The sequence below is a fragment of the Mugil cephalus genome, chromosome 8 (assembly GCF_022458985.1).
Source record: "Mugil cephalus isolate CIBA_MC_2020 chromosome 8, CIBA_Mcephalus_1.1, whole genome shotgun sequence".
In the NCBI taxonomy this organism is placed as follows: Eukaryota; Metazoa; Chordata; class Actinopteri; order Mugiliformes; family Mugilidae; genus Mugil; species Mugil cephalus.
In genome coordinates this window covers 23,528,522-23,543,193 of record NC_061777.1, presented here as the reverse complement: position 1 = coordinate 23,543,193, position 14,672 = coordinate 23,528,522, and the positions used below count along the sequence as shown (strand labels likewise).

Sequence of the window (14,672 nt, the reverse complement as noted above, 5' to 3'; positions counted from 1 at the left end):
TAAAATACCTACGGGTCATTTTATCACGAGGAAGATATGTAGGTCACCAGATCATTAGTCACTAATTTATTTACTCTGGTAACTCACCAAGTTGCCAGGTGGTTTGAATTTAATGCACAGGTGTTGAAGGACTCGCTGTTTTAGTAACCTGTACCAGTGGAATATTTTCTGTGTTGGTGATATTTTGTTACCTCAAATCTTCAGAGAATTGAGTTTTAAGATGTAAATGTGACTCATAAAATTGCAAAAGCGTATCCAGGGACATGCATGCGGCCGATTTCTTTGTCTGGCAGCTCATGTGAGCTGTCTCTGCTGACAGTGCAGGTCTCACCACAAGACGAAAGTCTGAAGAAGTGTAAAGAATATAACAGTTTGCTTTGGCTTATCATTTGAATCACTGTTGTCGTATGCCAAAGAAATGTAAGCAAAACTGAGAGATAGTATCAGACAGGGTTGCTTTAACTACACCATGCTCCACCTACTGAGCTACAGACACTGCCCTGTGTGTCCCTGCGGTGAGGGAGCATGCACATTGGCCTTATTGTCTTCAGGCTCTTTGTGAATGCACTCCAAGCATGTGTTCGGTGGGTGCAGACACAGGGGCAGGGCAAGAAGAATCTAAGCTGCTGCAGATGGGTGACAAGTTTAATATCTATATTTGGCAAGCATCGTCTTTATGTTGTGGTGACGGCAGTGTGACAAGTGATGTGTGCAGAAACTACCACATGTCTCAAGCACCCTTCGTAAGACAGTGAATCACACTTCCGACGAGTGGTTTTTAAAAAAAGTCTTATAAAATGGTCTCATGCATTGCCGACAAATCCTAAGAGAGCGTCACGTAGGAAGCGGCTAGTTAAGCTTCTACTTTTCTTCCTGCATTCCATTGGAGAAGCGGGGGCGTGTTTGGGCCGCATTGAGAACGTGGTGTAATTTTGCTGTCATTGAGGAAGTAGCTGTGACAGGTCCAGGAGGGCCAGTGAAGGTGTGGCCTCGCAAGAACCCAACACAGCGTGCAGGTAGACAGCATAAAGCCTGATCGTGGTGCTGATCTGCTCTATTACAGTGACTGTCTGCACCTGGACAATGATACGGACACTCCTATTGTTGTTCTTCATCCTAAATGCTTCGTTCAAGCCCTCAGGTAAGTCACTTGATACTCTTACCTCCACCGCAGTGGCTAATTAATAACTAAAGCTTGGCTTTATCCTATCCTATTTACACAAAGCACTTTAAATTGTAGGTTTCTGTTACTAGGAATCAAGTAGTGTTTTCAGGTATGACCATGGTATGAAAGAAGTTGTCATAAATAAAGTTCAGTTAAGTGTTTTTACAAGAATTAAAGTTAACTTAAATGCAGCTTCAGAGTTTAATTCCATTTCCTTAGATGGCCACGGGAACTCATGCTTGTACAACATAGCGAGGATAGTCACGGCTCAGTGAATGAGTGCCTTATCGCGCCTAATAACATAACAACATTGTTATGTTACAACTTGTTATGTTGTTAAAATCTAATAATGTATCATAAAAGAGAAGTTGGAATAACTTTACGTACATTACTGGAAACTGCCATAGCTAGACTTTGGATCATAACAAAGCCACCCTCTCAGGTGCTACTGTGTATGGTCGGCAGGTAACCATGACTCACAAGAAGTTAGTCACTTCCTCTGAAGCAGCTTACATTGACTGGGAATTATTGCGTTTTATCAACAGTTTCGATATTGTGGTGAGACAATGTCCTTTCAAATGATGTCATCAGACACATTTCGAAAAAACCCAGGGTTGGTCAGTACCACGGACACTAGTCCTGTGACAGTGTTAGGTTGTATCAGAGACGATTTCAGGACAATGTCAAGTGAAACTATCAAGAAGACCACAAAAAAGCTGAAGTACGATTTATGGACAGTAAGGGGAAATTTGAGATACCTGCGTGTTTCTTCTTTTATATTAAGGGCAGCATATAATTACTGTAATTACTTCAGGTTGGTGGTTACTCAATAGTTTCTGCCCTGCCAGGAATGCCAGGAGACAGGCAGGCACAACTGTACACTCATCTGTCCTGATTATCGCTCTAACCTGGTGGGAAGTGTGATATCAGGAATCTGTACTTGCTTTTTCATAAAGTACCGTGTAAAGTACCGTCTGCGAAGCTGGACTCTCTTTCTTAGCTATACACTGAGTTTGAAATTGGCAAAGCACTGGGGCTGTAACGTACAGTATGTCATTGTTTTTCTGTCTCCGGAGTAAAGATCCGCATGAGCCAGGAGCTAGATCAGAGTTTCTCAAACAAGTGTTGCTTTTTTTGCTCCAGTGTTTGTACAAATTAACGATACAAGATATTAGGTAAGAAGTGTTGGGTCAGAGTAAGCCGGCTGAGTCTTCCTGCTTCCTGTGAAAGCTGGATGGATGTTTCTCCTGCCTGTGTGAGATTAAACAATGCTGGTATGTTCTAATTAAAAAGTTATCCTATGAGCCGGGTTGATGTCTTGCAGTTTATATCTCCACAGATGCATGATTCCACCCTTAAATCTGACTGCATTTACCAAAACACTAAACAATCGCTTTAACAAAGACATTGGAAGAGAATCGTGAATGTCTCCTGGTGACTAAATCATCTCATCTGACACTTTCTACCTCAAATTATATCACTTTCTTCTCTTTGTGCTCCGTGCAGAGACCGCCACTTACTGGTGGCCATAGTAACACAACCTATGGTTAGGTTTACCTCACAATGACCTCGAGCTGCAGCAGTATTGAGTGATATTGTACTTCACAGTGAGCAGGTCGGGCTGAATGGTTTGGACGATAAAACATATGACATGAGCATTTGTGGACGGCATTTTACAAACTGGTTTATTTTAACCTTTAAAATGCTTCTTTATTTATTGTCACTGACCGCAAATCTTTTTAATTAGTCTGAAAGGGTGAGGTGTATTTAGTCTTGCTGAGTTAGTGCAAACACTGGAAAAAGGGAGTTACATTGAGTAAACAACTATAGACTTAACTTCTTTTGGGATGCACTATTACTTCAGAAAAGGACATTCTTTGTCATAAAAGAAAAGAAAACAGCTGATATAATGTGTGTTATCTCCACAGAAAGCCACGGTCCTGAGTTCAAGGAGGCCAAGGACTATGAGGTGGTTCGACCTGTCAGAATTCACACCGTCAGAAAAAGAAATGCAGAGGTACTTTTATTCTGTTTCAAATCCAACTACTCTATACTGTGCTGTATCTGAGCTACACTGGCCTGAATGACCTGGGCTAAAAATCTAAATGTCCCTTGTGTTTTTCCACAGCACCTCAGACCACAGACTATTAAGTATGCAATGACCGTGGGAGGAAAGGACATTGAAATGCAGCTAGAAAGAAATAAGTAGGTCACTTCCTTAAAACCATGCCTCTGTGAGCTATCAGTGACAAACAATGACATGCTTAACTTAGACTGAGATAATCCAGTGTTAAAGAACTTCTAACATATTGATCCATTTTGAATATAAACAGTTTATCAGTCAGAGACTGTGACTAGACTGTTGCTGTTTCACTTTATCTTGATTCTTGATACAGGGAAGGTCTGTTCATGATAAGACCTCAAGTAAATGTTTAAAGCAGCAATGCAACTTCCTGCTTCTACTTCTCTCTTTCAAATAATTTTTGGTATTCCGTTTCCGGATTACAAAAGTATTACACATATGTCAAATAAAGATTGTATTTTCTGGAGGATCAAAAGGGCAAATTCAATATATTTATTTTCATGTCTTTCAACCATCAGTGAATTACTAACCAATGACTACACCGAGACATACTATCAAGACGACGGCACTGAGGTCACCACAACACCGTCTGACATCGTAAGTGTTTGTTGGCGAGTTTCAGTTGTACATTGAAAAAAAAAGGGATCTCAGAATTTGTATTTGTTGTTTCATAACCATCAATTATGTGTCCTTGCCAGGATCACTGCTACTATCACGGGAGGATTGTGAACGACAGCGAATCATCTGCCAGTATCGCCACTTGTGATGGGCTCAGGTGAGCGCTCAGACTGTCATATAAACTGTCATCAAATCATCCAAAATCATGACACTTCCATAATGGGAGCCTCTCATTTACTCAGAACACACACTGGCTCCACATGTTGGTTCAAACTACGGCTGATAAAAGCAGAATCAGTTTTCACTTTGCATTAAAGATTGAGTAAACCACTAACTAGAGTATTTCATATGTGCTTGAAGCTGGATTAATAGATTTTTGCCGCATGAAGCAGTAAAAACAAGCTGTAAATGCAACTTGTGCATCAAAAAAAGCACAAAAAAAGCACTGATTGCTTTTGTGACCTAGTTTCAATTCCTATATATAATTCCTACCAACTAGAATAGTAATGAAAACAACCTACAGTTACAGAAGTGGCAAATGCAAATCACACCTTTTTGCTCTGTTTTGGTTTCCACCACCTCCTAAAGGAAATATGTTTTTCTTCATATGGAAGTTCTAAGTTTATTGGTAAGAAAAACAAAACAAAACACAGTGCAAGAGAGAACTTTCCTAGTTGGCCTTGCAGACATTGAAACTTCATACGTCCCATACTAACCCATTGTTCAAACCAACTAACGATGATCAAACTTTATTTAAAACGGTACTTTACGTTTGACAAGGAGCTCACTCTAAAAAGAAAGACAACTTTGTTCTCCTATAAACTTTATTTCTACATCAGAGCAACTAAACAGTCTGTCATGAACTTTGTCTAGGGGCTACTTCCGAACGTCTGCCCAGAGGTACCTGATCGAGCCTCTATCTGGTGACGATGAGGGGGACCACGCAGTGACCACGTTCGATCCCAAGAACTTCACGCCTGCAGTGTGTGGTGTGACCAACACCAGCTGGAGTGATGACTTTGAACCCCCAACCAGCCGCAGCCGCTCCAGGTCAGGGGTAAGAAGCTACAACAACACACACCTTTGCACTTTACTTTATCAGAGGAGATCTAAGATTAGGTGTGGTTTCAAATAAAGAAAAAATAGAAGTCAATGCAAACATGGCATTCAGTCAGGTAGTTTCATGCTCTTTGTAGAAAGATTCAAAGAAAACATGAAAAATGCCACCACTTGCTTTATTCCTTCCTCTTCCAGGGTGTATCTATTTTGCAGCAGCCAAAATACATTGAGCTCTACCTTGTTGCTGATAACCGTGAGGTAGGAACTGCAATTTCTGTTTCTGGCAAGTTTGTGTACTTTTTTTTTTTTTCGGTAACAGACACGACCAGACTTGCCTAAATATGCCGGCTATGTGTGCAAGCGCAAGCAGATATGAATACGAAAGTATTTGGACTTTTTAACCGTTTTCAGTTGATGTTGATGAAATCGTAGTTAAGCAACTGGAATGTGATGTAGATCTAACATGATGACATGGCGTTTCAGTACAAGAAGATGAAAGAAGACCGGACTAAGCTGAGAAACCGGATCTTTGAAATTGTCAACTTTGTCAATGTGGTGAGTCAGTGGTGTTAAAGGTTTTGGGCAAATTCCACAAATTCCAGTTTTGTGTTGTGATATACAGTTTCTATGTCTGTGGCCTACAACAGTTTTGTTTGATTCTGACATATATTTTGCTGTCTGTATGCAGCCATAGCCCTAGAAGTCTCAGATTGTCTGATACATTTGTTTTGTTTTGGGTTGTGTTTTTTATCTTCTGTAGGTGTACAAGCCCCTGAAGACCTTCATTGCTCTGGTGGGGCTGGAGATCTGGTCAAATAATGACTTGATAACTGTGACCCCGCCTGCTGGGGCCAACCTGGACGCGTTCATGAAATGGAGGAACTCTGAGCTGGTGAAAAAGAAGAAACATGACAACGCTCATCTCATCAGGTCTGCATCACCACCATTAAGTAGAACCCAGTCCCCAATGAAAGACCATGGTTCTGATGGTTAAATGCAGCATGCAAACCAAACAAACATGCAGGGCGTTACACGGAGAAACATTTTCTTTTAGACTTGACTTTTTTTTTTAATTTCACGTTCTTTCAGCTGTGGCTCTTGTGGAGATAAACAGGCTGTACAACATGGCTGTTTCACAACTTCAGCCACTGTTACACACCAGACCTCAAAGTACTGGAGATTTCCACACAGTGCTGGTGTAACATGTACTGTAGTTGCATGTTGGACCAAGGTCAGGTCCGCTGCTAGATCAGATGCCAGAAAATCTGCTTGGATGTTCACACCTCGCAGAACAGGAAAACACAGAGAAGCTTGGGTGGCAGAAAAACAAAGAAACAAAATCTTCCCTGTGTCCAGGTCGCACTAACAGCCTTGCCCTGTAGTATCACTGCAATAATGAGAAAAACGTGTGTGTGTGCCTTGATAAGCTGAACAAACATGGCAGTTATGACGCTGCGACCATAGTTTCAGCTGAGCGGCTGTAAAACTGGTTATTGCTTTTGTGACAGAAGTTTAATTCATCATGTCAAGTTTCCAGTAACTGTAGAGAAGTTTGTTTGTTTCAAATAGATGATGGTATTACATTGTTCGGACAACAGAATGTGAACAGCATTGATATGATCCATCTTGTTTTTCAGTGGCATTGACTTTGAAGGGGCAACCGTGGGCCTTGCTTTCATCGGGACTCTCTGCTCCGGTCACTCTGTCGGGGTAGTACAGGTGAGCCACTCCACACGTGACATGCACGATGACCACAGATGAATCCTGAGAGCTTTTAACTAGCTCATCCTTCTGTGCCACCAAGGCATTTTGGTTAATGCACTGCATCTCAATATGGACTGCAATACATGTTGGTCTGTTCAAGGCACCTGGAGCATGATTGTAATGATGTTGATGGTCAGTTGACCCTAGAACTGTTTTCAGGCCTCTAGAAACATTTTAAAACCTACATGATGAATCCAATGAATACGATAAATGAGCATTTGTGGTTCTCACAGAATGTATCCTTAAGACTAAAGCAACCACATTACCTTTGTTCTTTCTTTAACGTCGAATCTCAACAGAGCTATATAAAAGACTTAGATGATATGTAGCACATGTAGTCATATTCCTTTCAGGATTAATTGAAATAAGTCAAAGTCAGCTTTATTGTCAACTTCTTCACGTGTACCAGACATACAGAGGAATCAAAAGAACGTATCTTACTATCGCATGGTGAAGATGTAAAGTGCACAGACACGACAGAGGAGGATAGAGATTTTTCTGACAGTAATGTAAAGAATAACTAAAGTGCACAGATAAAAATGCATTAAATAGAATACATTCCCAGTGTACATGTGGACATAGCACCAGCTTGTTTTTCTGTGTGAGGTAGGGGTTGTAAATATGTAGTAGAGAGTGTAGTCAGAGAGTTCAGCTTCCTGATGACCCAATTGATAGCTCATGTTCTAGTGCCGGCAAAACTGCAGAGAGACAAGATCTCAATAAATGCAAAAACTTAAGCACATCTGTATCTGTAGTCACAGTATTTGACTATCACCGACAATCATTATCCGGAAGCCAACACACCAGCCTCAAAGCAGACTGAGAGCTCTGAATGTTTTCTTTGAACACATCTAAAATTATGGTCATCGTCATGACGTTCCCCCCTCATAGAACCGGTGTTTTATCACCTCTTTTAGGATCATAATGACCGCGCCATTGCCGTGGGAGCCACCCTGGCTCATGAGATGGGCCATAACCTGGGCATGGACCATGACGACTCCAGCCGCTGTGTTTGTTCCGGGGATAGCTGCATCATGGCTGCAGCCCTCAGGTAAGAAAAGAGGTTAGCAGCTTTTCCAAGACGACAACCTTATTATTTTTCTTCCTGCTCCTGTGATTTGAGATTCAGTCTGAAAATGAAACAAATAACAAGTCAGCTTGCCAGGTCTTTGTAGCCTGCATCATCTCAGCTTTAGGCTAAAGCCCTTTAGCCTCTAATAGCATAATACAGCAGCATCTGATCTGCTGGCAGTCCTGTTGCACTGTGGGTAGTGTAGCCAAAATCTGTGGAATGCTCTTTTTACCACGACATGTCACAGAAAATGAAACTTCTTGCCTGCACATGGGCCAAAGTGGTTAAGGCTTCTGCGTTGTTTACATTTGCAGGCTGCACATGCACAGCTAAGCAGGCTTTTCAGGAGTGAAAGCTACTTTCTCAGTTTGACAAATATCTATTGATTTAAATTCATAATAAGATGGCAATCTTGTTGGCAGCTGTGTGTTTCCTGCCCACTGTTTGTCTCGTGGTTAAATGCCATTTGGACTCGATGAAGCTTGAACTGTGAGCTTTGATCCATATCAGTGTTCAGTGACAGGTACAATGAGAGAAGTACATTATTTGTATAGATCTGGCCCTAAACTATGTCAACTGTGTTGTTCTTCCTCAGCTGGAATGTCCCTCGCAGCTTCAGCAGCTGCAGCAGCAACAGCTATGAAAGGTACCTGACAGACCGCAGCCCCGGCTGCCTGCTAGACAAACCAGACTACAAAAGTATAGAGGCTCCTGCAGTCTGTGGAAATGGTTTTAGAGAGGAAGGGGAGCAATGTGACTGCGGCACTGCACAGGTAAATACACTTCAGCTACACTGCAGCTACTTTTTCTCCATCTTATTTGGTGAGATGTTTTCTTTTGATGTACGTTTCCTATTCTCCCTCACCCATAAGCACTGCACAAATGATACATTAAAAAATGAGACTATTGTCTGTTGTGTGTCTGTACATGCTCGGGTCTGCCTCCCGGCCACTGCTTTCTGATGCCAACCCCTAACTTGGCTCTAGATTCTTTTATAGGGGGATTATGAGAGCAATGCTGTCTGACATGCATCAACACATTTTTGTTCTAAGAAAAGTAATCCCTGGAAATAGGAACACAAATCTTAACGCAATGTGACTTTTCTTAGAAGCAGCACACACAGAGACTTCTTCATAGTCGGTAGATCTCCCGTAATTGTGTCACTGTGCGTTGTATGCTAAACACTTTTTATCATTTTAAAAAGTTGCACCTCCGTGTGTTGTAGCATAAGTATAAAGACAGTTTATACAGTATTTACAATCAGCATGCGTACAACGCAAACGCATTTTTTATTTTTTTTTGGTTATGTTTTGACGGGTGATGATAACACGATGTGCATTTTCAGCTTATAACAATACACAACATGTTATTTTGAGGAAGAACAGCATTCCAAACAGAACCATGTTCAGACCTGTTTCAGGCATTCAGCACACTCAAGCTCTCTTCTCTCAAAACATGCTTGCTGTAGCATCCTGTAGGCGTGTGCTGCTGCCGGACGTCCGTGAATGGACCCTAACAAGAGCAGAGAGGAGGGAAAGAGAGAGAGGGGAGGAAGGGTAACGTGTAGCTCTGACACTGTGGTTTTGTGGTACATCCACCAGACGCCTACAGTCCACAGTTTACCGTGTACAAAGCTAAGCAAAGAACAGGCTAAAACGGAACCCTTATTCCTATAAACAATAAGGAGGGGAACAGACCAGAAGGAAGTTTAACACAAAGAAGTAATGTGTTTTATGAGCCTGTCTGAGCTCTGCCTTATGTTCTGTCTTCACAGGAGTGTACCAACCCATGCTGCAATGCCACCACCTGCATGCTGACAGAGGGTTCACAGTGCTCTGACGGAGAGTGCTGTGAGAAGTGCAAGGTGAGTCCCCATGTGGCAGTAGGTGATCCAGTTATTTGCTCAGCTGCTGCCCTCTAGTGTGCCTTGAGAAATAATATCGGAACTGTTACCCATCCATTTCTCTTCACGGTCCTCCTCCCCTCATGGCTTTTGTTAATTCAACCTTGATGTTTGAGTGTTGCGGTGCAGAGACATCGCCACAGACAGCCATGGTTCAACAGGCAATTAGGGTGATGTTAGAAACTGTCAACAACTTTTTAAATGTTTCAGTTTCACAGGAGAGCAAAATATGTGTCCTAAACGCATCGGCAGAAAAGTAAGGTTTGGGTTTTTCACTGAAGGAAAGGGCTAGATAAACTTTTTTACTATTATTTCTGTGTGAGAAAACCATTATACGAAGCAAAGCATTTGAATAATTGGGGGGACCATGAAACTAGAAACCAGATGATGACCACCATGAAGATACTATATTCAGCATTTTAGGATAAATGCGGAAGTGAAAACAATGCGATGAGAAACGGCCTCACTCAGTGATTCATCAGCGTTAGCGTCTGCTCTCAGGCTCACAGTTTTTGTTCGTAATCCTTTTCTCACAGCAGACATTTTGATTTGCCACAGTAGGGGCAGGTCAAAATGGTGCACAACAAGTGGAGTTGTGGGGCTTAATTCCATGAAGTGTCCAAGTACGCCCTGAAAGAGCAAACATAGAGGCAGGACCTGCCCTAACTGGAATGAAGCTATCAACAATATACCTGTGTTTTTGCCACTGTGAAAAATGATTATTGAGTCCATATTACAACACAGAGGCAGGTAACAGTTAACACTGGTTCATCAGGTTGAGAGAAATGCAGCCTCACATGTCTGACAATGCTTCTAATCCTTTGGGTAATTAAAAGTATGTGCAATGTAACATTAATGCATCAGTAATTAAAAGTATAAATATTCTATTAGTACAGTGTGTAAGCACTATTAAGCTTTTAACTACTTAAAAGTTATATAACATTCAGTCCAGTGGACTCAACCTGATAAATCAAAGACTCATGACAGAGTGAGTAATTAAAGCATGCGAAGAAAAAAAACAACAACATAAATTTAAGTTTTTATTTTCATCTTTGCAACTCTTCTTCCAAATGCAAATGATTTCTTCTGCCAAAATTTGAATCTAAAACTAGCAACTAAAGCTTTCTGGTAACTTAGCATTTCATTAGTTCAAATTTAAAGGGAAAAACCTTAACCCTAACAAAAGGTACAAATTGTTAAATTGATCTTAAAAACAGAGCTGCATATCTCAGCCAGAACGGGCCGCGTTCATGGTCCTGTATGTGCAGCACCAGTGCCCTTTGCACTTTAGATGAGAGCTGTAATCCACGACAGAACCTTTAATCGGACTCAACATGCCCCACACAGATCGCCCCTCGCTCTTTAGAGTGTCGCAGGAAGCGAGAAGACTGTGATCTGGCTGAGTACTGCGACGGGAAGAACTCCACCTGCCCCGAGGATGTGTTTGCTTTGAACGGGTTGCCGTGTGACAAGGGCCTGGGGTACTGCTATAACGGCCGGTGTCCACAGAGGCCTGACCAGTGTGTCAAGATGTATGGATATGGTACGTATCCTGTTCAGCGTGGACTCAGTGAGTGAATCGGAATCAGCGGTTGTATTCTCGTGTAACCTCTCTTTGCCATCAGGTGCCACTGAGGCCCCTCAGTACTGCTATAACTACAACACCAGAGGACAATACTATGCCTTCTGCAGACGTCCCTCCAATGATCAGTACATCCCCTGCCAGAGTCAGTGAGTATGAGCAGAATGCGTCTTTAGATGGTTCCACTGCAATGCATTTCTTTTTGTCAGTGTAATAGTATAATGCTCATCTGCAGTTGAATGTGGGCTCAGAAGTGGCAGCGAACACAAATTCTTACAAATTCTGTGCTTCCTCTGCAGAGACACATTGTGTGGGAAGCTCTTCTGCCAAAACGGCAACGAAAACCCAAACTACGGCCGAATGGTGAAAGTGGGCGACTGTAAGGCGTCCTTCTACGGCGACTACACCCAGGACTACGGCCAGGTGGACACGGGGACCATATGTGGAGATGGGAAAGTAATAGAGCGTTTTTAAACTTTTTAAATGTACCTTGTTTGGTTTCGGCGTGTGTCGAAGTGACTCATGTGCGTGTCACTTGTCTTTTTCAAGGTGTGCAACCAGAATCAGTGCATGGACCTCGAGACGGCTTACAGGAACATAAACTGCTCTGCAAATTGCTTGGGCCACAGTGTGAGTACATGACGACGCAAACTCTTATCGCCAAGTGTTTGGTTGAGGTGGAGCTCATTTCTTTTTTCCAGTGGAGATCAGTCGGTGATAATTATTTGATCTATTTATTATCTAAGTAGATTGATTGTAGAACAGTGATTGAAAGAAGCAGAATATGCTGGTGCCACTGTTTATCACTTCAGTAACATTTAGCGCTTAATGTGATTTGTTTTCAAAATGTCACAAACTAAAGGTGTTGGTAAAGAAAAATAGTCAAGCAAATGAACTTGAATACATCCACTTCGTTACAACCCAGCGCTGCAGAAAAGTAGGGCTGAGTGTTTGACCTGTCTTCTAAATGTTGCACGTCTAGTAAATCTTTTTGACGTGCTAACCTACCACCCTGATAACATCCCGTCCCCTTCGTGCTCTCAGGTTTGCAACCACAGAAGTGAGTGTCAGTGCGAGCCGGGCTGGCTGCCTCCTAACTGTGATTCCGTGGATGAGGAGTTCAGTTCCCTTTCTGCAGGAGCAATCGTCGCCATCGTGCTGATCGTTACACTGCTGCTCACAGGGGCTGTGGCCATCGGATTAGCCATTTTCTTTAAAAGGCGACAAAGCATGTTGCCACTGTAAGTAACTGTATTATGTGTCTGTTGTTGTAAAATCACCTTCGCAAGTGATGGCCACCAGCAGCTTAAATTATTCATTTTTTGTCACAGTGGGCGGACAACCAGGAAGCAGACAGATATGCGCTTTGTCCCTCAAAGGCCAGCGCCCAGTGCACCCGTGGCAGTCAGACAGGTAATGTGCTACATTTTGTGCAGCCGGAATGTGTCTCCAGTTAATATTCAACGCATTTGCTAACAAACCTGCCTGAAATTTTAGGCTGGCACGCCAAAGCCCAAAGGACCTCCACCTCCGCCCCCTCCTGCAGGGAACAGGCCCAAACCCCCGATGCAGAACTACATGGCTGCACGTCAGGTAACTGTGAGAGTCCTCTCTCTCTATATAATAAAAGTTTTGACTCGATTGCATAAGAAACCACTTATAACATACTAGTAAAATGCAATTTTTTTAGTCACCAAACTGAAAGGTATTTACTTCTTCCAGTAATGTTTGCCCTAAAGAAGATCATGTGTGTGTTTGACTGAAACTGAACTTGAATTTGTTCACCTACCTGCCTCCTCTCTTCTAATTCTGCTGAGTCCTGGACTTAGAGTTGGAGTTAGTTAACGGTTGCTAAAACACACCTTGGAGCTGAAAATAATTCTGACCAGTTTTACATTAAACACACTCATTTGATTTAAAGCTAGTAATATAGTATAGAATATTACACCATGAAGGTTTGTGAATGAAACCACCTCTTTGTTTTTGTCTGCCAGGCTCTGAGGCCGGTACCTCCACCAATGGTCTGACACACTGCCAACTATTAATACGCCATGGGAGACTCGCCCTTATTCACGGCTCTCAGTGAGAGGCTGCTGGTGGTCCAGAGAAAACAAATGGAATTATTTATGCGCTGCAAGTGGGACATGCTGGACTCCTAATTGTTACTAGCATGCAATGCACTGAGGACACAGGGATTTTAAAATGCACTTTTTATACTGTCAGGTTTGCGCAGCTAGAAGCTGCCCTGGTCCTAAATGTGAGCCATGGTTTATATTATATCACATAACTCGTGTGTATGTGTGTGAGTGAAATATTTTATGTTTATTTTATGTTTATGTTGTATTTTTATATGTATACTTTTATCCTGACCCCTGAAACTATTCCGATCTGTAATAAGATGAGAGAAAAAGCTCAGGCAGTTGAGTTGCAGTGTTAAAGAAATACTGTTTAAGAAAACATCACCCAAATGTTCCGTAACACTGAAAATACTGTTATTAAATATCCCCACCTCACAACTACTTAGTACTTAGTAACTAGGATGTCTGTGGTTCAGTAGTGGAGTAGGGCGGAGTTTATATGGTACACAAGTATGAGAGTTGAGATGGTCGAGATCAAGTTTTGACATTTAACCGAAACTTTTGAGCGCTACCTCCTCGGCTAATGGACGCCAAAGTCATACCGCTGCTCGTCTCAACTGAGTTCACTATGTGAACGCACACGTAATGTTAAACAAACGAACTAAAAACTAGACGTCCGTGAAGACTAAAAAATAATAACCAAAAAACAAAGGCAAGAGGATTGGATCTTCAGCCCACTTACACCTAAAGGGAGCCCACTGTAGCCAAAGAAGAGGAATGAGAGAAGCCTTCTCATCTGAAAACTCCTGACTAAACATGTGAGGTTGACTGAAACGCCACCAAACCACTCGCAGCACAGCCTTAACATCTGCTCCCAAAAAGCTTTTTGCGTTCACACTTTTAAACTCCTCACCAGACCTTCTGGACGGGAGGTGTCACTCGGAAGATGTTGGGGGAAACAAGTCCAGTTGTCTTTGTTTCAGCTTTGTCTTTGGGTCAAAAAAAATATTTCAGGTCCTTGTTTGAGTAAGGATATGATGCAAACAAAAAGCAGCTTGTGCGTACTGTGAGGATACTAAGAGTGTTCAGATTACTGTAAATGTTACAAATGAATACTGTTTATTTTTGTCGTGTGCTCATGTGGATGACTGTGGAAGCTGAATGAAGTGTCTCTTGCGCTTAAACAGCTTTTTTTTTTTTTTTAAATATAACCAATTGCTGTAATGAATGAGATGAAATAAATTGGATTTGTACAAATAAACTGAAATAAAATATTCTACACCTTGAAGATGCATTTTTCATTTTTTTAGCATCAGAACAAGCATCAGTTTGACATCACAGTACAATC

At 41.9% G+C, this 14,672-nt stretch overlaps 1 protein-coding gene across 1 annotated transcript; it reads left to right on the top strand.

Moving 5' to 3' along the window:
• The first annotated feature begins 973 nt into the window (after positions 1-973).
• adam28 (ADAM metallopeptidase domain 28) lies at positions 974-14,612 on the top strand. The gene is made up of 21 exons (XM_047591189.1): positions 974-1,141; positions 3,094-3,182; positions 3,294-3,370; positions 3,767-3,845; positions 3,947-4,023; positions 4,740-4,923; positions 5,121-5,183; positions 5,409-5,480; positions 5,686-5,855; positions 6,563-6,644; positions 7,607-7,740; positions 8,357-8,534; positions 9,536-9,625; positions 11,012-11,207; positions 11,290-11,395; positions 11,546-11,702; positions 11,796-11,876; positions 12,291-12,487; positions 12,578-12,659; positions 12,744-12,839; positions 13,241-14,612. The coding sequence occupies exons 1-21, from the start codon at positions 1,084-1,086 to the stop codon at positions 13,271-13,273; spliced, it is 2,301 nt and encodes a 766-aa protein (XP_047447145.1). The 5' UTR covers positions 974-1,083; the 3' UTR covers positions 13,274-14,612.
• Positions 14,613-14,672: the final 60 nt, after the last annotated feature.